General features: G+C 45.8%; 1 protein-coding gene across 6 annotated transcripts in view; it reads left to right on the forward strand.

Moving 5' to 3' along the window:
- Phtf2 (putative homeodomain transcription factor 2) overlaps window positions 1-2,829 on the forward strand; it is a 108,466-nt gene extending 105,637 nt beyond the window's left edge. For all 6 annotated transcript variants that reach the window (XM_087902441.1, XM_085684272.2, XM_087902443.1 and 3 more), the window contains one exon: window positions 515-2,829. In XM_087902441.1, the coding sequence (XP_087758567.1) occupies window positions 515-535 (21 nt within the window). In that variant the 3' untranslated portion in view covers window positions 536-2,829. The remainder of the gene's footprint in view (window positions 1-514) is intronic.
- Window positions 2,830-22,382: the final 19,553 nt, after the last annotated feature.

The raw sequence follows: 22,382 nt of genomic DNA on the forward strand, positions 1-22,382 counted from the left end.
GAGATTTCACATGCATTGTGGGGTTGTTTTAACAAGTTTGTATATTTATTAACAGTGGCTACACAATTAACTTCGGGGACTCACTTATAGTCATGGATTCTCATATTGATAGAATTTCTGGTTTGGAACAGAATTCATTATATATAGGACTCTCCTAGGGTACAGAAAAGATAATTGAAACTGATTCTAGTGATTCAATAGAAAGAGCCATATTCTCCTCTTGGCCAAAACCTGTCTTATTTATATAGCAATGGATATATCCTCTGATACATGTACAATGTTAGTAAGGGTTGGAAAGAACATAGTAAACAAATATTGGGTATATATGGACATTTCTCAGTAAAAGCCAACAAGAGCAACCTGATGTCCACCGCCGTGGTTCAGACACATCTTTAAAGAAGGTGACGGGGGAAACTCTACACTCTGCGCCTGGGAGTGGAGTTTGAGGGTAGTGCGCAGTAGGACCTAAGCTTCCATGTTAATAATGATCACGACTTGTAACGTTTTTCTGTAGCTCTGGAAGATTAAATCCTGATGCTGAGAAGTGAAGAGGTAGCCCGTTTTCCAGAGCGTGAGTGCTGAGGAAGCTGTCTGGAGCAGTCGCTGGCTCTCCTGGAGTCTGCTGGGAACGAAGTGTTTACATCAGACTGCATTGTGCAATCCTTTTATTTATTTTGCTTGTTTACTGTTTTTGTTGTTGTGTGTCTGTCTGTGTGTATATTTCTTTCTTTCTATTTTTTTTTTACATTGGTTTTAGTCTGTTTGAAGCATTGACGTTCTTAGTTGTTGAAAGGGTGACAAAACTGACCCAGAAACCTGAGGTCCTGGTAATCGTTCATAAATAATTGACGCATTGTGAAACTCAAAGCCATCACTAAGCACCGTTTCTGCATCAATGCCGTGAACTTGCCTTACTTGAGGAAAACTTCAACTCCGAAATAGTGCATCGGACGCAGCTAAACGCATAGAACATTTACTTTGGTGAACCAGGATCCACTCGGGGTCGCTCTTGAAATATCTCAGAACAGTGCTGGGATCTAAGCTGGTGAAGCTGCAGCCGAAGCGCCCTTCAGTGTTAACACATGGTATCATGTAACAGGTCAACAAGTGCTCTTTGATGATAAAACTCTTATGGAGCAATAATTGTAAATGGTTACCATACTGTAAAAAAATATTTTGATAAAAATTAATGAGTGATAAATGTATTTATTTGAAACGCTGAGCCGTTTGTACGGCTCCAGCTGTGCACGCCCAGCGTGTGCACTTTTTAAGGTTGTGACTTCCGGTGTATGTCTTCACGTGGGATGCGTTACAGCGTACCAGGGCAGAATACGACGGTATCCTTTTGAGTGAGGTCTGCCTCGTCTCATAAGTGAAGTGCCTACTGCTTTTACTAAAGTATGCTACTTTACTCAAAAGAATTTCCCATGGTCCGCTAGAGCTTCTGCTGTTCCTACCACACTTAAGTAAAGCGAAGAACCAACAAAGTACTTATCTGATTGCTAGTTATAAAATTTCCCTATCTTCTGAAACGACAGCTTCGTTCCACCACTCCTAACCTCTGAATTTAATCTGGTGCACCCCTTCTCCTGCTCCGTTATCTAAGGGCTATTTTTAGATGCTTTTAACTTGGACAGCTAGCTTCTCTCCCTTCAGTAACTCGTCAAATGTCCCGAGGGAGCATATCATGTTTCCTGATAGATAAATAGGGCACGTATGGTAGTCCCCTGCCTCTGGCCTTGATCCTAGGTTGTTCCGTTCGTACAATCAGTAGTGTTTTAAGAAATACCTGAAGCAAAATATTTTTTTTGCGGTTGCTTTGTTTGAGCCAAGCATTTGGTTTCTAAAACAAAGAACTTATTTGAAACAATCTAGGATTTTCTTGGTGCAAAGTCACACTGAAGATATTCATATTTTAGCGTATTTTAAGGAGTTTAAGTAATTAATTGTAAATAATTTATTTGATTGGTGCAGTTCTATTTCCCAAATCACTCTTCATATCAGGAATGTGCAGAGGACAGAGCCACGTGACACCATGTTGTTCTTCCTGTTCCTTTGATTAGCCTGAGATCAGCCTCATGGTAGAGTGCTCTTTGTGTAGGAAACAGCACACAGCGTTGTGTTCCGTTTGCCTGTGTTCTAATCTGTCGATAATGACCAAAGTGCATTCTTAGTAATTTAAAGGAATGTATACCTGGGCTTTAAGAACACACTTAGTTTCTCATGTGACGAATTAGGCTTTGTCTATGTTTCTTCCTCTCTTGTCTAATGTTGAGGTTGTTTTTAGGCACTATATTTTATAAACTTTTTCAAAATACGGTACATCCTTATACAGAACTTAACATTTTGCACAGATTATATCAAGTATATTTTGAGAAAAAAAGTACAGCATGAGTTCTGTTAGTAATAAAAAGATGAAATTATTGTATCTTACAAAAACCTATTTCAGAATGGAAATATTTTTGAGAAAAGTAGCCGAGTATACTGAGTTAGGAAAACGCTTGCTTTAGGTCGCAGTTGTGTCTCACATAGAGTCGGGAATTGGTTGTACAGTGTACCTGTCAGCAACATGATACATTGATTGTGCCGTTAGTGTGGGCAACCGTAGAATACTGGAAGGAAAATGTTTTAAGCAGTTGATAATGTTAACAGAACCGTTTCAAAGCCGTTGACATCGCTGCCTTTAAGGATGCTATGACTGTAAGAAGCCGAGACTGTAACTTTCCACATCACAGAGAAGACGCAGTTCAGAGGCAGAGGTGTGGCAGGTGCTGTGTGCAGTTTCTTGGCTGCGTGTTGTTTTTAAAAATAAAACATCCTATGACTGACCGCCGTGTGTGTTGTTTTCAGTTTCGTGTCTGGGGTAAGTGTGTGTTGGCTGCAGCAGCAGCAGCAGCCCCGGTCACGCCCTGTAGACAAGGGTGGTGGAAATAAAGTTTTCACAGTTTCTTGACACTTCGGATAGGATAGCGGTGTACACACCAGGATGCTTGTGCATGGGTAACAGCAGCCCCTTTGTACTGGAACATAGAAAACTGACTGCGGCCTCAGGTGTTGAAGTTTAGTAACAGGACAGTGATATTTTAAATACAGTTTTGCCGCATAAATCACTCAGAGATATCATGGCCAACAAGGAAGTTAAATGTTGAAATCTATGTTTCCTGATTGATAAAGGAGCACGTGGTACTCAGATGATTCAGGAATAGTCACGTGCGCCCTAAACCCACCTTAAGCTCAGAACTGCTCTTTAGTGAGCAAAGTCCCCACGGAATCCACACAAGCAGCAGCAATATGGCTCACACATCTTTCATTCGCGCTATTAAAGTCCCTGCTCTCTCCTGCTGCGCTCCCCACATGGGGGAAGCTGAGAGGCTACTGGGAGCCAGCAAGCTCACAACGTAGCGCCCCTACACATTCGCTGTCAGACACCAGCCAAGAGTATCAGTAGCTCAGTCCAACACTCCGCCCCAAATCACATGAGATTCCACAGGTTCCTGTCATTCAGAGCTGAGCCAAGCTTAGTAGTGGGATGTCCGCTTCTGAGAACCGGGCTCCGTAACGCTTTCCTTCGGTTTATACTTAGTTTGCTTAAGCGGTTGCTAGAATTCAGGAAAAGTTTTCCAAAAAGGATGTGAGAAAGTGTGGAGACGATAGGAGGAGGTACCAAAGGCAAGGAGCAGTGGCCCTCTCTGGGGTCCACCCACCCTCCAGGACCCTCTTCTGCTTTGGAAACCCGGGATATTCTCTGAATCCTGCCGATAGAAACTATGGGAGTGTTAACATGTGACTCCGTGGAGTCCTCTGTTAGCATCTTTCTGGCTCCTCTCTGTAGAACATGAAGTGGAATTGGGAGCTCTGAGCTTATTTATGATTGCGGCTTGAGCTGTCTAAGGAGTAGATGGATGAATTACTACCTCCTGCAAAGGCCCCAGTGCACAGATAGACAGGCCACAAAACAGGTGAAGTTGTCCAAGGCTGCATAGGTAATACCAGAGCTCACATGTTCCAGGTTCCGACTGCAGGCATCGTGCGTGATGGTGTCTAACACTGCTCCCTTCTTAACTAAGCAAAAATACTTCACCGTAAGAAAATACTGCAGGACAAACAAAGAAACTGAAAAATTACCAGCCTGTATTCCTCGTCAGCTTGTGTATAAACTAATAACCAACCTCCAGGAAAAGGGTCATAATTTACTTTGTCATGGCTTCTCTCCTTGATGTGACTGTGCCCTGCTTAAAGAGCAAACATTGTTTCAAGGTCTTCAACCTCTCATCCTTGATTTTCTTTTTTAATTCTTAAGCATAATGAATTTCATTATGACTTTTTCATTCCTGTTGACCGAGGTTTTCTGCCCTACCAGGTTCCACAGCCAGTTAGCCCCCAAAGAAATCACACAGAGGTCTACATTAGTTATAAACTGATTGGCCCAGTAGCTCAGGCTTCTTATTAACTCTTATAACTTATATTAACCCATTTTCTTGTCTATGTTAGCTACATGACTCGGTACCTTATTCAGCAAGGCAGTCACATCTTGCTTCTGTGGCTTGGTCAAGACTGTGGACTGCGCTTCCCTCTTCCCAGAATTCTCGTTGCCCTGTCACTACTTCCTGCCTGGCTACTGGCTAATCAGCATTTATTTAAAATATAAGTGAAAGGGTACAGACCATTGTCCCACAGCACTTTCTCTCCCTCTCTCCCTGTCCTTTGGAGACAGGGTTTCCCTGTGTAGCCTTGGTTGTCCTGGTCATTCTGCGCCCCGGGCTGGCCTCAGACCTACAGAGATCCGCCATTATGGCATCTTCATACTTGCGTGTCTCATACTTGAGTTCACCCCTCCTGCACCACATTCCCCAAGCTTTGGTTCTCAGCTGTAGGCTGTGGGTGGGGACACCTGTCCTTGGTGCTGTGGAAAGAGTTTGTGAGGACTCAGGAGCTGATAAAATGGCTGTGTAGACATGCTTCCTCACCCTGTATTCTTTCTCAACAAGACAAGTAGTGGTCTGGGCCAGTTAACACAAGCCTCAAGATGAACCACTTGTGTTAAAATGTCAAGTGCCCCCTGCCAATTAAAAGCTGTGCCTCTGCCTCATCTAAATGATAGAGATGAGGTCTTTTCCTGGGAGCCAGGCTTTGATTTTCTTTCTAAGGATGGGACTTGATGTTAAGCAAAATAACTCAGAAATTGCACTCTTTCGCGCATGTGAAATTTGGGGTTAAATACTTGTAGTTTTACATTGAATATACATTATAGGACACGGAAGTAAAAAGGACATTGTGAGAGTGTATGAGAAAATTGAAAGCAGGGAAATTATAGCTCCGGGGAGCAGAGCAGAAACGGGAAGAGAGACAGCAGGAGGGGCCGGCGGATGGCAGCGAGGAGTTAGGTTGAAGTCCCTTCTTTTATTTAACTTGGAGGCCAAGATAGAGCCATGCACTGAGTTGAACGGCAGAATCATTTGGGAATATCTGCTACTGGGAGAGACTCAGTTGAATGGGTCTTTCCAGCCACCATTTCTAAGAACTGGTTACATGGTTTTCTAGTCTATGAGTCCTTATCTCTGAGAGTCATGTTGCCTTTGGGGAAGCCAGGCTGAAAAGAGAAGTACAATCCCCGAAGACATCTCCCCAGGCAAGGATCAGTTTGGGAGTCTGGCAGACTGGATATTTTCTTTGCATCCCCACCCCGGCAGCCGCTCCTGGTCTCCACAGCACTGGCTTTGCCACCTGTCGGCTTCTGTAGCGCCAGCGTGGTTGCTCGGCTTCTGTAGCAAGCGCCAGCGTGGTTGCTCGGCTTCTGTAGCAAGCGCCAGCGTGGTTGCTCGGCTTCTGTAGCAAGCGCCAGCGTGGTTGCTCGGCTTCTGTAGCAAGCGCCAGCGTGGTTGCTCGGCTTTTGTAGCAAGCGCCAGCGTGGTTGCTCCTGCAGTTCGTGTTCCGCTCTTGGCTTGGTGCTAGAGATCGGCTTGGCCCTGTTCACAACAGCTTCACAAGTGCACGGGAAGAAGCACAACAATTTCACAGCCCTGAAGAGAGCGAAAGTCCCGAAACCCGTGGAATTAACAGCCCGCTAGACGGCGACAGTACCAAAAACGACCTGTGGATTCTGCACGCTCTCCATCAGAGTCCCGTTTGGAAAGTTTGAAAAATCCTAAAACTCATGCAGAAACACAGAGTCCAAGCGGCCCAAACAATCAGGCGCAGAGAGAACAGGGCTGGGCTTTCCTGCGACCCGGCTGCAAGCTTTACTGAGAGCCGTAGGAATAAAGCAGCATGGCCCAGTGCAAGACAGTCCAAGATGGGAGGGATGGGTGGAGGACCGGAGATGTGGTCACACAGATGCAACCACTAGAGTTGAACAAAGTAGTCAAAAGCATACGTTGGAGAAAAGACATAAAAATAATATATATGATGTGGAAATAAAATATTAGACGAATATAATATTTTCGTCTAATAAATAAACGAATAAAATATTGGAATAAAATATTGGGGGAAGACGGGCTCATGAGGTATAAGGATGGTGAACATGACCATGTGCGTGTGACGGACACGAATGAAAATGTCTTAATAAAACTCACTTTGTACAATGAAAATGAAAAAAATTTTAAGGCCAATGAAAATAGTTAAAACAATAGAAAATAAGGCGTTAGGCAGGATTAGCTGTTAGAGAAAATAGCTATTTAAATAGACATCTCCATTTGTGTTTAAGCCCATAACAGCTGACAGCCACCGTGCCTGGGGTGTTTCCAGGGCTGAAGAATTCGCAGCCTCTCTTAGTACAGTGTGGCTACCAGTTCTTTATCATCTTTGCTGCTCAGCTAAGCCACCATCCCTCGGTGCCAGTCGAACCTCTGTCTGTCACCCTGGCCCTGGTGTGAATACTGAACGGAAGCTGTTGTGGGGTTTTCTGGTGGAGAAACAGCACCTTCAAACAACCGTCCTGACGAGAGGGAGCACTCTGGGGGCGGGCAATCGAGAGCGGACACTGTCTCCACACCATAGCCCATCACATTAGAAAATTAGGCTTCACAACCGACTGATTCAAGGGAGCTGCATCTGCTCGCAGTTTTAGGCAGAACCTGGCTGTCCGCGTGGCTCTCTTCAGCTCAGGTTTCCATAGTTCCCTGAAGTCAGTTTGTCTTCACTCGCAGTCTATCCCGGGGCACCTCGTTCGTGGGTTCCTATTTAAGACTGTGCCATTGCTCTACACAAGCCTTAAAGTACAGCTCCCCTGGTTGTTTCCAAATGGCTTGCTGGCTTGCCTCCTCAGCAGCGAACCCCAGGGCTGGCTGAGGGAATCCCAGACTGCTTGCCCTTCATCCTTCCCGCTGGGTTCCTGTCCCAGGCAGTGGCAACAGTTCTGCACTTGACTGTTTGTAGATTCTTTCATATGACCCTTTGTTTCTGACTTACCTTTAAGTATGACTGTTTGTAGATTCTTTCAAGTGACCCTTTCTTTGTTTCCGACTTACCTTTGAATATGACTGTAGATTCTTTCATATGATCCTTTGTTTCCGACTTACCTTTAAATATCTTGCAAGACTCTAGGTCTGCTTGTAATTTAAACTCACACCCGTGCTCTCTCTAATCATATGGAGCTAGGTCACAAGCCACTGTTTGCGTCAGCCCGGGTCTGTGTGCACGGAGACATACAGTGGGGGTATTTAACAGAGATGCCCAGTGGAGGGCTGACAACAGAAACCAAGATCTGTTTTGGTAGAGCATGACCTCTTCGTGATGGACGACTCTAACCTGTTTGTAAGAATGACCCAGAAACTTTAAAACCACCCACTGGCACCTGCGTGGCTCCAGGGACTTGGACCCGACGGGTTGTGCTGGGAATGAAGAAATGACAGACACACAGAAAGCTCGGGTCGGGGGCGCCCTCTGCTGGACAAAAACCCCAGCACCATAGAAGCTCACTGTTTATTCTACAGAGCTGAACAGAGACGGGGTTATTACATGCAGACAAGAAAGGAGCAAGGTTTGTGGTCCACAACTGGACCAAGGAGGCAGATGTGGTTACTTCAGCAGGAGCCACCTCTGCAGAGAGCAGCCTGCAAGTGACAAATATTCTGGGGGTGAACGGGTGGACATTTTCCGCGCACACCGTCAACACTCGCGCTCGGTTCGGAGGAGGCTTTGCCATCCCTTTCTGCCCGGGACTGTAGGCTCCTTGACGTAGCTGTGCCCACGTCAGCAAACACTTTCCCTCGGGACTTCACTGTTCTGAACCGGAAACCCCTGCTGCTTTTACTGAGCAACATTGTTACAATATTTGCAAAAGTTTAAAATACTTCCACTCAAGCCGTTTTTCTTCTTCCCTTTTGTTCTGGAAGATATAGTTGTGTTTGTTTGAATGTAATTGGCCCCCATAAACTCATCTGGAGTGGGGCTATTAGCAGGTGTGGCTTTGTTGGAGTAGATGTGGCCTTGCTGTGGGAGTGGCCTTTGAGATTTCCAATGCTCAAGATGCTGCCCTTTGTGTGAAGGCAACTTCCTGTTGCCTTCTGATAAAGACACAGCCTGCAGGGCTGGAGAGATGGCTCAGAGGTTAAGAGCACTGACTGCTCTTCCAGACGTCCTGAGTTCAATTCCCAGCAACCATATGGTGGCTCACAACCATCTGTAATGAGGTTTGGTGCCCTCTTCTGGCCTGCAAGCATACAGACAGAACATTGTATGCATAATAAATAAATAAATCTTTTTTTTTTAAAAAAAAGAAAGATACAGCCTGCATGCCGCCATGTTCCCCACATGATGATAATGGACTAAACCCCACAACAACTAAATGCTTTCTTTTATAAGAGTTGCTGAGGTCATGGTGTCGCTTCACAGCAATAGAAACCCTAACTAACACAATAGCTTTCATTAGCATTTTTATCATAAACATGTAGCTGGTTTCCGTTATTGCTATAACTAAATCTTTATAATAGTTTCTCAGACACTCCTCCAAGCTCTTTGGGTTCCTCGGTGATTTTTTTTGAGCTGGGGGAGATGGCTCAGTTCCCAAAGCACTTGCGGCATAAGCATGGGGACTTGTGTTCAGGTCCCTGACACCTAGAAAACGGTCGGATGAACTAGCAGAGACAGAGGGATTGATGGAGCTTTCTGGCCAGCCAATTGGCCAATCAATGAGCGACCCTGTCTGAAAAACTGGAGAAAGGGTTAAGGAAGGTACTGACTCTCCCCACCCGACCTCATGTGTACCACACCCCAACCCCACCCCCCACATGCACACACTGTTCTTTTTAAAGTGGAGACCAAACCTCTGAGAACAACTAACCTCCTATGTGGCTACCTGAACTGAAAGGTTGGGTAACCTGGGTGTTGGAGACACCCACAAATATTGAAAGCAAAACACATAGCAAGGACACACAGATACAGCAAAAGCTAAGCCGCCATTGGTCCTATAAGGTGTGAATGAGACAGTTATATTATTTAGTTTACATTTTATATATAATTACATTAATTAGATATCATATTATCTATATTATAACCATTCTATCATATGTAATATATAGGATATATAACATCACACATGTAACATAATAATAGTTATAACATACTTTATGATTATAATATGTATGTTATATATCATATATAGCATAGAAATACAATTATATTATTGTATTAATTAGATATTAATAGACATAGTTTTAACACCTTGCCTTTGGGATCTTTGAAGTAGTCCTAAAATGTTTTATTTAAGGAAAAAGTAACCAAAATGAAAAATTAAGGCACGGTGAGGCTGGGTGGGGGATAATTTGGGAGTCTGGAAGCCTGAGTTCTATGAAAGCCTGGCCACGCGTACGACGTGGAAGCCGGGCTGCTCAGCACAGGGATTCTACCCTTGTTCTATGGTTGCTTTTATTATACCGCTTGTTTTATCGATGCCAGTGTTTGACGAACCTGGACTTCCTCTTGTGTCAACATTTAATCCGGGCTAGCACCCTTCTGGGATTTAACTTCTCCACTGTTATCAAATGGGAGTCAGAAAGCTTTCTAGGCCTTCCTAGAAAAGTAAAGGAACTGTGTCTCATGAGCGTGAATACGGAGTTTGCTTGCAGACTCATCGACTTGAAAGCCAGCCCAGGCCTGCGCTGGCCCCGCTGGAATTGGATGCAGAGCGCGGCCTCCGTTTTTCCTTCCTTTTGATTTCCGTCTTCTGTCTACTACCGTCAGGAGCTTTGTTTTGTTCTCAACCAAGATTTTCCCATTCACCTGGGAAATATGTCCCCACAAATGAAACAGACCCCAAATTCACGTGGCCATCTGAGCTCCTAAGCCCGCGTGGTCACGTGGACGAGACCCTCTCTGCTCCAACGCCTTCAAGACTCTCAGTGGAGCCAGGCCTGGTAGCTTGTGCCCCTAAGGGAGGTCGAAGCAGGAAGATTACTACAAATTTGAGGTCAGTCTGCTGGGATTAAGCCAAGGCTGAGCAATGTAAGTTACTGACTCAAAATTAAAATTAATTGAAAAGCCATTAAAAGACACCTTCTGGCTTTACCTAGTCCTCTTTGTTCTCTGAACCAAAGTTGGCCAGAGAGTGTCAAGTGTCCGCCGGTCAGACTAGCATTGGCAGTCCCATCAGAATTGAAAGAATAACAACAAGGCACCTTAAAGGTCACAAGGGCACCTTGAGAATTGCACCCTGTGCCCGGAAGAAGCCGTAAAGCAAAGCTTACTCTGCTATGACGTATTTGAGACATGGAAGACATAACCACCAAGCTAGCACAGCGCGGTTCAGTCTGATGGTCTCCAAATTCCTTAGAAACAGTTTAATCTTTTCCCATTGCCTTTCAGACATTCCATCTGCATGGCTAAGATCTCGTTTTCTCTCTCTCTCTCTCTCTCTCTCTCTCTCTCTCTCTCTCCCTCTCTCCCTCTCTCTCTCTCTCTCTCTCTCTCTCTCTCTCTCTCTCTCTCTCTCTCTCTCTCTCTCCCTCTCGGCTTTTACTGTGGCAAGACCAGGCAGAACAGATCCAGCTGAGCCGCTGTGCTCCGAGCTGGTAGCACTCCCTCCAGCAGCGTCTTCCGTCACAGCGGGGCTTCTCCTCAGTTCTAAATCTTTCCTGCCTGACTCCTCTGCAACCCTGGGGTAAAACAGAGATGTGGGATCAGAGCTGATATAAAAAGACTACAAACCGCTAGACAAACAAAGGGGGATTTCTCGATGTGGAATCCTCGCTGGATTTGAAATTTAGTTGCCTGATCGATCTTACCTGGCCTTGGGAGTATAGAGTGAACGGTAGGGTAGGCGAAGGATTTCTTCGCTGAGCTGGACACACTCAGAGTGCACGGCGCATTCTGCTCTTTCAGAAGTAACCACCTCTAAAAAGCTCGCTCCACTGAGTCACTCGATTTTTGAATGTTCCATCAACGCTGACTTGTAAAAGTTCTTGGGAGGTATCAAATATGCCCAGGAAAGTTATACTTTCTAAATGGGACTGGGTAACCAGCAGGGACCGCGTTGGTTTGGAGCAGTTCTGGGACCCTGTTCTGACTCGGCAGAAGACGTTCAGCGGGGTGATTTGTGCGTGGGCGCTCTCAGGCTCTGAAGAGGAGCCCAGGGGCATTCCGGACTTTTAAGTTTAGCTCTCTGCTTTCCAAAGGTTTAGAATGCATCCAAATGAAGTCTCTCATCCAACTTCTGGGAGCGAGGGAGAGTCATATCCGGTGAGCGAAAGGGGAGAGACAGCCATGAACTCACTGTTCTTCTCGGCCCCTGACTTGGAAGTCAGCTCTTTATTCCCAAGTCCCCACCTAGACTGCCTTCACCATGGCCAAGAGAACTTGCTGAGCTGCAGACTCAGCCGGCAGATTTGGCTGGGGGTCCACGAAGAGGAAGGTGGGGCTTGTGAGAACAGGGCTGATGGCACAAGCCATCTTCTCTGGCCCAGGCCCTGGGGGCCGCTGTTTACGACTCAGGGCCCTTCCTAGTCTAGAGCGGTTATCAGTAGAAACCTGCTAAAAGTTCTGCTCACCCACCCTGGCTTCAGACCCCTGAGCTCCTAATGGAAGTCACTCTTCTGCCCCAAGATTTCGTTTTCTCATAGCATTAAAGTGAGGTGCTCATTCGAAGACTTGTAAAATACTGAATGTGGGTATGTGGAAGTTTACCTGCAGAAATTGCTTCATGAATGCAATGGCCTAAATCATGTGATCAGCTGTCACATAATGGCAGTTCTATCAGTAATGAGCCATCTGTGAATCTGACCCATGGGATGCTGTAAGGTTTTATTGCCTCTTTCAAATCGTAGCTAACGTTTTGCTTTGGAGACAGGGTCTCACTACTTATGTAGCTCACACTGGCCGCAAACTCCTCGGTCTGTCATCGAAGCCTTCTAAGAGCTAGGATCACAGATACACGCCACCATGCCCAGCTCTCACGGCTGTCGTAACTTGTGTAAGACCTTTGTTATGTCTGACAAAGACAAGATAGTCCTGTGACCTGGTTTCAGAATATGCCCCATCATTAAGTGACCCGTGACCTGTGCAAAGCTAAGTTTAATACTTCAGAGATATTTGTATGAGACTCAGAACCTGTTTGTGAGGTTCCCGTTGGGCCTGTGAGTAAGTGGTAGCTCTTGTTCATCCCAGAACATTGTCTTGAAGTGTATAGTGTGCCAGCTAAAGCCAACTGGCACCAGCATCTCATGATAACACGATCACCTTGGGAAACTTAAACGCTCTTAGTCATAGGAAGTACTAACAAATGGTACATCAGCATCTGATGTTCAGATGTTCCCGGGTGCTTCTCCTAGAGACGGAGAGAGAACGCTACAAAACCTAGCAGTTCTATAGTGTGAATTCTCTCAGGAGTTTGACTGGTCCATTTCTCTTTGGTGAGTAAGACAATACAGTCACTTCCTGTTTCTCTACTAAAGCACGTGTTTGAGAAAACAGAAGCCTCCGTACACCCGAGGTTATCAGAAATGAATGTACCTCGGGCCGCCGTGGGACGAGCCAAAGGAAAATTAAGTCCTCGTGATTTTTAAATTACATCACAAACGTGAATAATCTCCCCATTTTCACAGCAGTGTTGAACCCAGGATATCTAGCCAAGTGGTCTGCCTCACAGTCTTACCCTGCAAAATTAAAATAAGGAAATCATACCTCATACAAATGAGTAGCTTACAACTTTGTCTTTGATCGCATCTGAAATGCCATCATTATAAATTATTATTGAATAATTTCACTATTATTGTTGTCTTTGTTGAACGTCGGTGTTGTTGTTGCTGTTGAATATCCCGAGAAAGAGCATTGCTGCTGACTGAGAGATGGTGCGCTTGAGGCAGAGTGTGGTAGTCGGGGAGGATGGGAAGACCAGGGGCCACAAGTCTCACCCATTCTGCAGACCAAGCAGGGCCTTAGCAGGTGGATCCACCTGGCCTCACAGCCATCAAAGGATGGGAAGATCAGATGCCACTTTCTTCTGCCCCCTCCTCTTTGAGCTCTTGTTCCCGACAAACCCGAGCGATGACATGGGATTTGTCTTACGTTTTATTTAGAGCTTGTTACAGAAGGGTTCTGCATTTAAACTGGTACTTATCTGCTCCCCTCAGGCAGTTACGGAATATTCTTCAGGCGTCTAACAGGCAGAGCTGTTTTTAGCAAAACCCTGTCCCAGCAGAAGCTAAGGGAAACCCGTGCACGGTAAGGAGACTAGCAGACAGAAACGGCCAGAATAGCGGGGTTTCTATCTTAAGCATAAGAAAGCCATTATGTTTTAATGTACCGCATTCCCGTGGATTCATAGCCAGTGACCTGCAAGTAGAAGCCTGAGGCTATAGCAGCCCTCTGACAGAGTCTGATTTGCCTCCCTTTGTCAGGCATCACGGGGTAGCTTGATCTTAGGAAGCCTGCTCCCTTCGTTCTAGGGGCAGTGGCAGTGGCCTACCGAGAGATCACACAGCTGCGCCACAAGGGTAGCCTGTGGACGAAGTGTAGGCTAGAAATGAATCACAGTACCAAGGGTTTCCGTCTTCAGACTGGCACGAGACCTAAGCCTAAAGCCCCAGGCTTTGCAGAGTGGTACTGGAGCTACTTGGGCGGTTGGTGGAATGGGAAGATCCCTGGAGTGGCCTTATCGTATCTGCTGGTCCAGAAGGCCCTCCAAAAGGAGCCTTGCTTTCTGATGGATAGCCCGCCTTCTCTGAGGTAGAGAGACCCACCTTCCTCAGTCCCTCTGCCTCCCATCTGCCTGTGAGTCATTACGGATGCAATTAGGTGCTTCTCACAAGTCAAATCCTATCTGTGTGCTGTTTACTCCACAGAAGCCCAGGAAACTCCTGGCCACACCATTGTTAATTACTAATCTAAACTTGGTAGGAGGTAACCAGGAAGGTCTGGGAGACCTGGAGGAGGCTCTTAGTAGCCTGCCCTTCTTAGGGCCTTTGGTACTCAATCTCAAAAGTCAGTGAGATTCCCCCCAGGACCCTGATGGGGAACCACCTTCAGCCAATGGCCTTTGAGAGGCTGGATCAGGTGGGGCATTTTTGGTCCCTTTTTTGAAATAAATTTTAAACATTAAGTGAGGTCCGTCATTCAGGACTGCTGAAACTAACTGAATCCAGTCATGTGAAGTGGCTTTAATGCTAGAAGACCATGACTTTATCATCTCCTTAACAAATGCGGAATGCAAGCCATAACTTAAAACAGCTTGCTTAATTTTTTTTAGATCATTTATTCCTATTGGTATCCATCTACCCTCTTTGGATCCTTTTGGGCCTTTAGAACTTGATGCTTCGTCAGAGTAGATTACAGGGTAGGAAGCTAAAACCCTGGGTAAGTCATCTCCGACAGCTACTGGCGATGTTGAATCCTGTCCTTGTACCTTTATTCTCTGTTTATAAGCTCCAATAATTTTTTGATTATTTTAAATCTTTTATTATTGTCTTTGGTAAAGCCTGAATCTCCTGGACTGTATATATATTTAGTGATTTTATTGAGGCACCTCGCCTCTGGTCCTCATTTTGCACATGTGATTTTAAGGTCTGAAGTTTTTTTCCTTAAAGATAATATCTCATCCTTGGACGTTACTTGAATAGCGTGTAGATTGCCATCCTGGAGAGATAGTCTTTTTGCTAACTTATCATAACTTTTTAACAAATTTTGTTTGTCAAATTTAACAGTATGAATCAGATAACTTCTTAGTACCCTTAGATATGGATTTAATTTTGTCTATAAAATTAATGTTATCCTTTTTAATGGTATTAATTTTTAAGGAAACTTGATTTTTGATGGTATTAATCCTGTTAACTAGCTGTTTATTATTAGTCTGTAAAGACTGTATCATTCCTAAAAGTGCCATATTCTTTCTTAAAGATAGAATATAGAGAAGAAAACTGAATCCCAATACCCAATAAATTGAAGTATCACCCTAACCACATAAGCCTCGCAAAATGCAATTTATAGTATTAGCAAAAAAGTTACTAAAAGTTGCAATATTAATGAAGTCTGCCATATTGATTTATTAATTACCTGTTATGTGATCCGGTAAACTGCAATCTTTATTGCCCAGCAGATGTCATGGTTACACACACACACACACACACACACACACACACACACACACGCCCTTTCGTGGAACCTCAGACCTAACACATACAAAGGGCTATTTCTGGAAGAAATGATAACTAGGAGGCACAAGAAAACCCTGAAATAAAATCTCCTTTGAATTATGCATGAGAATCTGAATTAATATAATCCAACTGCACTTTAAAAACAGAAGTTGCCGCTTGCTGGACTGTGCCTTATTTCATCATTGAAAAGAAAAGGAGAAAGAAGAGGTTGTGTTCAGAGTGGAGAGAAAATTTATTTTTCATTTTGATGGCCTCCTCTTGTCTGTCAGCATCACCCCAGCCTCACCTAGGCTACTGTTGTCATGGAGATGTACCTCTAGCCCGGTGTAGTAAGGATTATCTGAAATTCAAGCCCTCTGGAGCCTCAGGCCAGAGGGTGAAGAATTTGAGGTCATTCTGGGCTGCTCAGCAAGACCTTGTCTCGTGAAACACAGAGATATTCCTTTCCAAACGTTACTTTATCTGTGTGCTCACCGTTGGTGTGAAGGTGTGCCACGACAAGGATGTGGAGGGCAGAGGACAACTCTAAGGGTCACCAGACCTGTGGACAAGCCCTTTTACCTGCCACGCCATCTCTTTACCTCCAAAGACCCGTCTTTCGCTGAAGAGCTTTGTAGTCTTTCAGGCTAAGAAGATGGGAGGTGAACGGTCCAGCTTTCCTTTGTTCATTCCTGTGTTTGCATTCGTTACGAACGCTCATTTCTCTGTGCTAGGAATGGAGAGGGCTCTTAGGAGTGTTAGTTTTTTTTTTTTTTTTTTTTTTTTTGTGCCTGACCGTGGTTCAGCACCTTCTCCAGCAGGTGAGGATCCACTTGATGGCTCTTCCTCCTTAAATGATCATGAAAGGTTGTAAGCTTTGACTCTGGTCTCAAAATGAAATACTGTTTCCTGTCCCGGCGAGGAGGGCCATGAGCAGTGGTGGGCCTGGGGCCCCCAGGGTGAAGGGTGAAGAGAATAGGGGTGCTATTTAGAAAGAAAAAATTACTTGGGAGATTTTAGTGGTCACACAGAAGAGGAGGGAAAGAGTGAGAGAGGGTGTTGTGGACTATCATTTTAAGATGTGTCACATTTATTTATGCTGCAGAACATTTATTTAATGATGCAAAGACGTGTTGCATTTTTTAAATGTTGCATGTGTTTAACTCCGTGAAGCTGTGTTACTTTGCCTGTCCAAAAGTCCTGATTGATCTAATAAAGAGCTGAGCTGACGGTAGGTAGGCGGAAGAAAGGATTAGGCAGGGTTGGCAGGCAGAGAGAATAAGTAGGAGAAATCTAGGAGCAAAGATCTAGGAGCGAAAGAAGGAGGAGGACTCCAGGGTCCATCCACCCACACAATGAGCCGCAGAGTAAGAAGTAAAGAAAGGTATGTAGAATAGAGAAAGATAAAAGCCCTGAGCAAAGGGTAGATGGGGTAATTTAAGAAAAGCTGGCTAGAAATAAGCCAAACTAAGACTGGGCATTCGTAAGTAATAATAAGTCTCTGTGTATTTATTTGGGAGCTGGTTGAAGGGCCCCCAAAGAGTAAAAAATATAACTACAAGAGAGAAAGAGGGGAAGGGAGAGAGAGAGAGAGAGAGAGAGAGAGAGAGAGAGAGAGAGAGAGACTGACTAATGGAGAGCCACACAGTGGAGACCCTTGAGTAGAAAACAGAGTTTTTGTTTATTTGTTTTTGTTTTTGAAATGTGAAATTCTAGGCAGGGAAACCCTGGTTTCTTTTCTGTCCGTGAATATGAGTGTGTTCTTTTGCTCCTGAAGACAGACCTGGCTTAGGAGCAATGGAAGGGTTTGCTATTGAGTTCACCCTCCCTGCCTCCTCTGTCCCCTCTAGGGACTCATGCCATGATAACCCTGCCCCCTGGGGAGTCTGAGGATCCAGGGGGTCCATCTGCGTAACTGCCCTTTAATATAGGCCATCTATGGGAGACGTTATGATGCAGAAAGATACATGGACCAAGGGTTGATGATATCCCCAACTGTTCAAGAAAGGGAAGAATGATTTACACATCTTTGAGATGCCTTTGTGTGATGCTCAAAACAACCCTACCTCTGCCATTGTGATAGGGAGCCCCCATCAAACAAGCCAACCCCAACTCATTTGACATGCTTATGGGTCAGCCGATAACTATTTCCTTGAGCTCCCTTTGCTCATGGAGAAAACCACATCCTTTTCTTTTCATTTGGATTGCTTGATCTTTAAAAGTCTGAGCAGCTGTTTAAATAGCCAGGTTTAAAGTCTCAAGTCATTTCAGAGGCCATAATTCTCCTGCTGTTTCGGCTCCCTCACCTCGTTCATGACTCTGATCATCAAGTCTCCCAGTACTCCTGCATGATTAAAGGCGGCAGGCATGGGGAAGGCTGACAGAGTGACATTTGAAAGGCTCTATTAGCTCGAGTAGGTCAGGGAAGGTCAGACACAGGAGGCTACTAAAGCTCCAAATGCTGGGACTCTGTGCTGGTGTGCAACTCCGTCAGTCTAAAGCTGTCTCTCTGTGCTGGTGTACACACTCCATCATAAAGCTGGTACTCTGTGCTGGTGTGCACACTCAATCAGTGTAAAGCTGCACTCTGTGCTGGTGTGCACGCTCCGTCAGTCTGAAGCTACAAATGCCGGTACTCTGTGCTGGGTGTGCACACTCCCTTAGTCTAAAGCTCCAAATGCTGGCACTCTGTGCTGGTGTGCACGCTCCGTCAGTCTAAAGCTGGCACTGTGCTGGTGTGCACACTCCCTCAGTCTAAAGCTGTCTCTCTGTGCTGGTGTGCACACTCCCTCAGTCTAAAGCTGTCTCTCTGTGCAGGGTGTGCATGCTTCGTCAGTCTAAAGCTGGTACTGTGCTGGTGTGCACACTCCATCAGTCTAAAGCTGGCACTGTGCTGGTGTGCACACTCCCTCAGTCTAAAGCTGTCTCTCTGTGCTGGTGTGCACACTCCCTCAGTCTAAAGCTGTCTCTCTGTGCAGGGTGTGCACACTCCCTCAGTCTAAAGCTGTCTCTCTGTGCAGGGTGTGCACACTCCATCAGTCTAAAGCTGTCTCTCTGTGCAGGGTGTGCACACTCCATCAGTCTTGCTGCCCTTGAGAAGCCTTCACATTGTGATTCCACGCGGATGAAGTGCGAAGGGCAATGGGCAGGCAACTTTGAGCAGCATTTTAAGTTAACCCATCAATGGCTGCCAGTTCACTTCCTGACCAGTGACCCTGAAAAAAATTACGCCATAGATGAGGGAGTACATCAATTAGGAAAATGTCCTGAATCAGAACGTTAACATAGTCATGTTCCAAGGAAAAGGCTGGAGAACTCTGAGCTTGCTTGGTGTCCAAGAGTTAAATTTTCCTGAACCAAATCTGCTGAAATTGTTTTATTTCTGAAGGTTTAGCTCACTTGCTACCTCTCGACAAGGGGGTACCCAGGCGGGGCTGTGGATGAGGAAGAACGGGCAGAGGGAAGATGCTAATCTTTTCCTGTCGGGATTTCATGTTATGAAATTCAGACAATTCTTTGAATTTCTTTTCTTTGAGACACTCTCCCTAGGCAGGTGTTGTAGCATACTGCGCTCCAGGCATGACAAGGCTGTTGCCATCCTGAAATTCAAGGAACTGTGAAAACACTTAGATGACATCCCTTACAGGAGCAGGGCTGTTATCAACTCACTCATCGGCGAGCAGGGGAGGGAGGGGAAGAGAGCCTCATCCGAGATTCCGGCACAGTGAGGAATTGTGACTGGAGCCTCTAAACAGAGAATGTGAGCCGTGTGTGTGTGTGTGTGTGTGTGTGTGTGAGAGAGAGAGAGAGAGAGAGAGAGAGAGAGAGAGAGAGAGAGAGAAAGAGAGAGAGAGAGAGAGAGAGAGAGAGAGAGAGAGAGAGCACAGGATGCTGAGTTAAGATGTGATTGTTGAGGGAGGGCCCAGGCCATGCTGGGTGGTGCCATCCCTGGACTGGTTCTATAAGGAAGCAGGCTGAGCAAGCCAAGAGGAGCAAGCCAGTAGGCAGCACCCTCCACGGTCTCTGCATCAGCTTCTGCCTCCAGGATCCTATTCTGTATGTTCCTGTTCCGACTTCCTTCACTGATGGACTACAATGTGTAAGTGTGAGCCAAATAAGCCCCCCCCCACTGCCCCCTGAGTTGCTTTGGTCATGGTGTTTCATCATGGAAACAGTAACTCTAATTAGGACCGATGCGTTCTTAGGTACTTAGAGGAGGTAGCCACAAGAGTCCTCCATCTGCGGAACAACATCGGTTAACTGGTCTATGAGCGGCAGTGTGGTAGATTCTGTCACTCAGTAGTCACAGACACTAAGTGCTGATCATACAACACTTGCAGTGAAGACGTGGAAATACAAAAAGAAAAAACCCAGTTTCTGGGTAGCAAGGGGAAGACCACTTTGTCCTTCTGAGGAGTGTGTGTACGCGGTTCACAAACAATTCCACCAAGGACAGGACCTTCATCTTCACACTAGAGAATATTACTTTAGATGGCATTTCCCCTGTGGCCTCAGAATATTTCCTCATTGTTAGCTTTGTTTCCTGTTTATTGGTAGAGCCAAGTCAGCTGGCTTCTTATGCGTTAACCCAATGTCTCCTCCCCATGCTACCGCCCTGCTTTTGTTTTCATGACTGGATGATCTCCGACATGCTTGCAGTGTGTTTTGATCAAATGCATCCTTCCAGTACCAACTCGTCTCAATTTTCTCCTCCATCTCTGCTGCCCCATCCCAACTCCGTCTCCTCTTGTTTCTGAGTTATGCTTTTCATAACTCACTGAGGCCAGTTTGTGCGTCCTCATCCTCATAGGTGTGTGTGTGTGTGTGTGTGTGTGTGTGTGTGTGTGTGTGTGACTGTCAACTGGAGCGTGGTTGTTCTGCCAGGGGTCACATCCTTAAAGACAACGGATTCCCCTCCCCACCCAAGCTCTCAACTGTCAGTAGTTCCTTAACAGAGCAGAGTGCTCGTGATCCCCACCCCCACTCTGGAGTGCAGACTGGTCTGATCTTGCGCGGGTCTTGTGCAGACAGTCATAGCTGTGATAAGTTCATGAATACAGTATGTTCACCATGACCAGAAGTTATCATTGCTTCATCCCCCAACTTCTGAACCTCTGCCTCCTAGGAGCTCTCTACTCCCTCTTTCTGAGATATTCCCTGAGCTGTGTGGGGGATGGTGTGACATAGTTGTCTCCGTTATGGCTGAGTGCTCCGCAGATATTTATGTTCTTCACTTGAACCAGATTTCTGCGTTGATTATCACCCACTACGCAGAGAAATCTCCCTGATGAGGTCTGAGCTTGCCGTAATCTAAGGGTGTAGAGACACTAATGTGACGAGCAGTTTTATACTGTGTTCACCGAGCACAGTGATAGCACTAAGCTCACCCCAGGCATGGCTTTAGCTTTTATAGTCCAGCCATGTGCTTCCTCCTATGGAGTGGGCATCAAATCCGATCAGAAAGAGGATGCTTACCCCCTGTAACGTTCATGCTACCCCTACTTTTTACCACCTCCTTCGCCAGCTCCTTAATGCTGGCCCCATTTTCTGCTGACATGTGGCAGTAATGCTGGCCAGGTTTCTTAGCTACAGATGAAAGAATTCAAATTAACAGCTTCATGCACAAAACCAAAAACATTTAAGGGGCTGGGCGGTGGTGATATAAACCTTTAATCCCAGCACTCAGGAGGCAGAGACAGGCGAATCTCTGTGAGTTCAACACCAGCCTGGTCTATACGGGTTAGTTCCAGGACAGGCTTCATTAAAGGGAAGTAGTTAAACAACTTAGGAGAATTTGAAGAGATGGCCTCTAAGTCAGGCTTCTAGGGATACCCTCCATGCCACAAACAGAAGGGGGATGCTGGGGAAACTGTTGCCTCTGTCACAAGCAGAAGCTTCGGATCATCTGGTTCCAGAACAGCCTGCCTCTGTCAGGCTGGGCACATACAGATAGATGTCTTGTGTCCTGCCTTCTTCCCACAAGCCTCAGAGCCTTGGTCTGAAGATAGACTTTTCTGTCCCACCAGCCTGTTCCCAAATAACCCACAGAGACTTAATAGTAATTATAAATGCTCAGGCAGTAGCTTAGGCTTCTTACTAACTAGCTCTTACAACTTAAATTAATTCATATTTCTTATCTACCCTCTGCCATGTGGCTGTACCATTTCTCAGTACCTGCTCATCTCCTGCTTCCTCTACGTCTGGCTCACAACTCCCTAGATTCTACCCTGAGAATCCTGCCCAGCTATTGGCCAATCAGGGCTCTGCTAACAAAAGGAGCAACACATTTTCCGCAGCGCACAGAAGGAATAGCCCACAGCACTGGCCTCCTTGTTTACAGCTGTAAATGGTGCCTTCCTTTAGGCCACTGAAAATCACTAGGACTTCTCCATCAGTCAGCTGAGCACCAGGCCTCTTGGGAATTAAGTGAGCTGTTCTCGGCCTTGTACCCGCCGCGATTTCAGTTATACTGATGTTTGGGGTGCAGAGGTCCAGCGGTTTGTAGCCAATTATGAAAGATACCAGTGGCCGGCAGTTAAGAACTCTGCAAATGTGTTCAAGAAGTGGATGCCAGGTGGGTCTAGAAAAGACACCTAGGAAGTGGAACAGGTCACAGGTGTCCTGGCCTTGGATTTCAGCTGTTAAAGCATCTTCTTGGCCACTGTGCCCTGCGTGGCTAAGGGCGGAGGAAGGATTGGGAAGTCAGTGAGCAAGAGGCTGGCGCTGGATCTCAACTGCTGAAGCAGGAGTTTGTGTGTGAGAGGCAGTAAGGAGAATAAGGGGGAGCCTTAGGCTTTGAGGTGACTTCCACATGAAAATGAT

Source organism: Myodes glareolus, chromosome 27 (genome assembly GCF_982192425.1).
Source record: "Myodes glareolus chromosome 27, mMyoGla1.1, whole genome shotgun sequence".
Taxonomy (NCBI): domain Eukaryota; kingdom Metazoa; phylum Chordata; class Mammalia; order Rodentia; family Cricetidae; genus Myodes; species Myodes glareolus.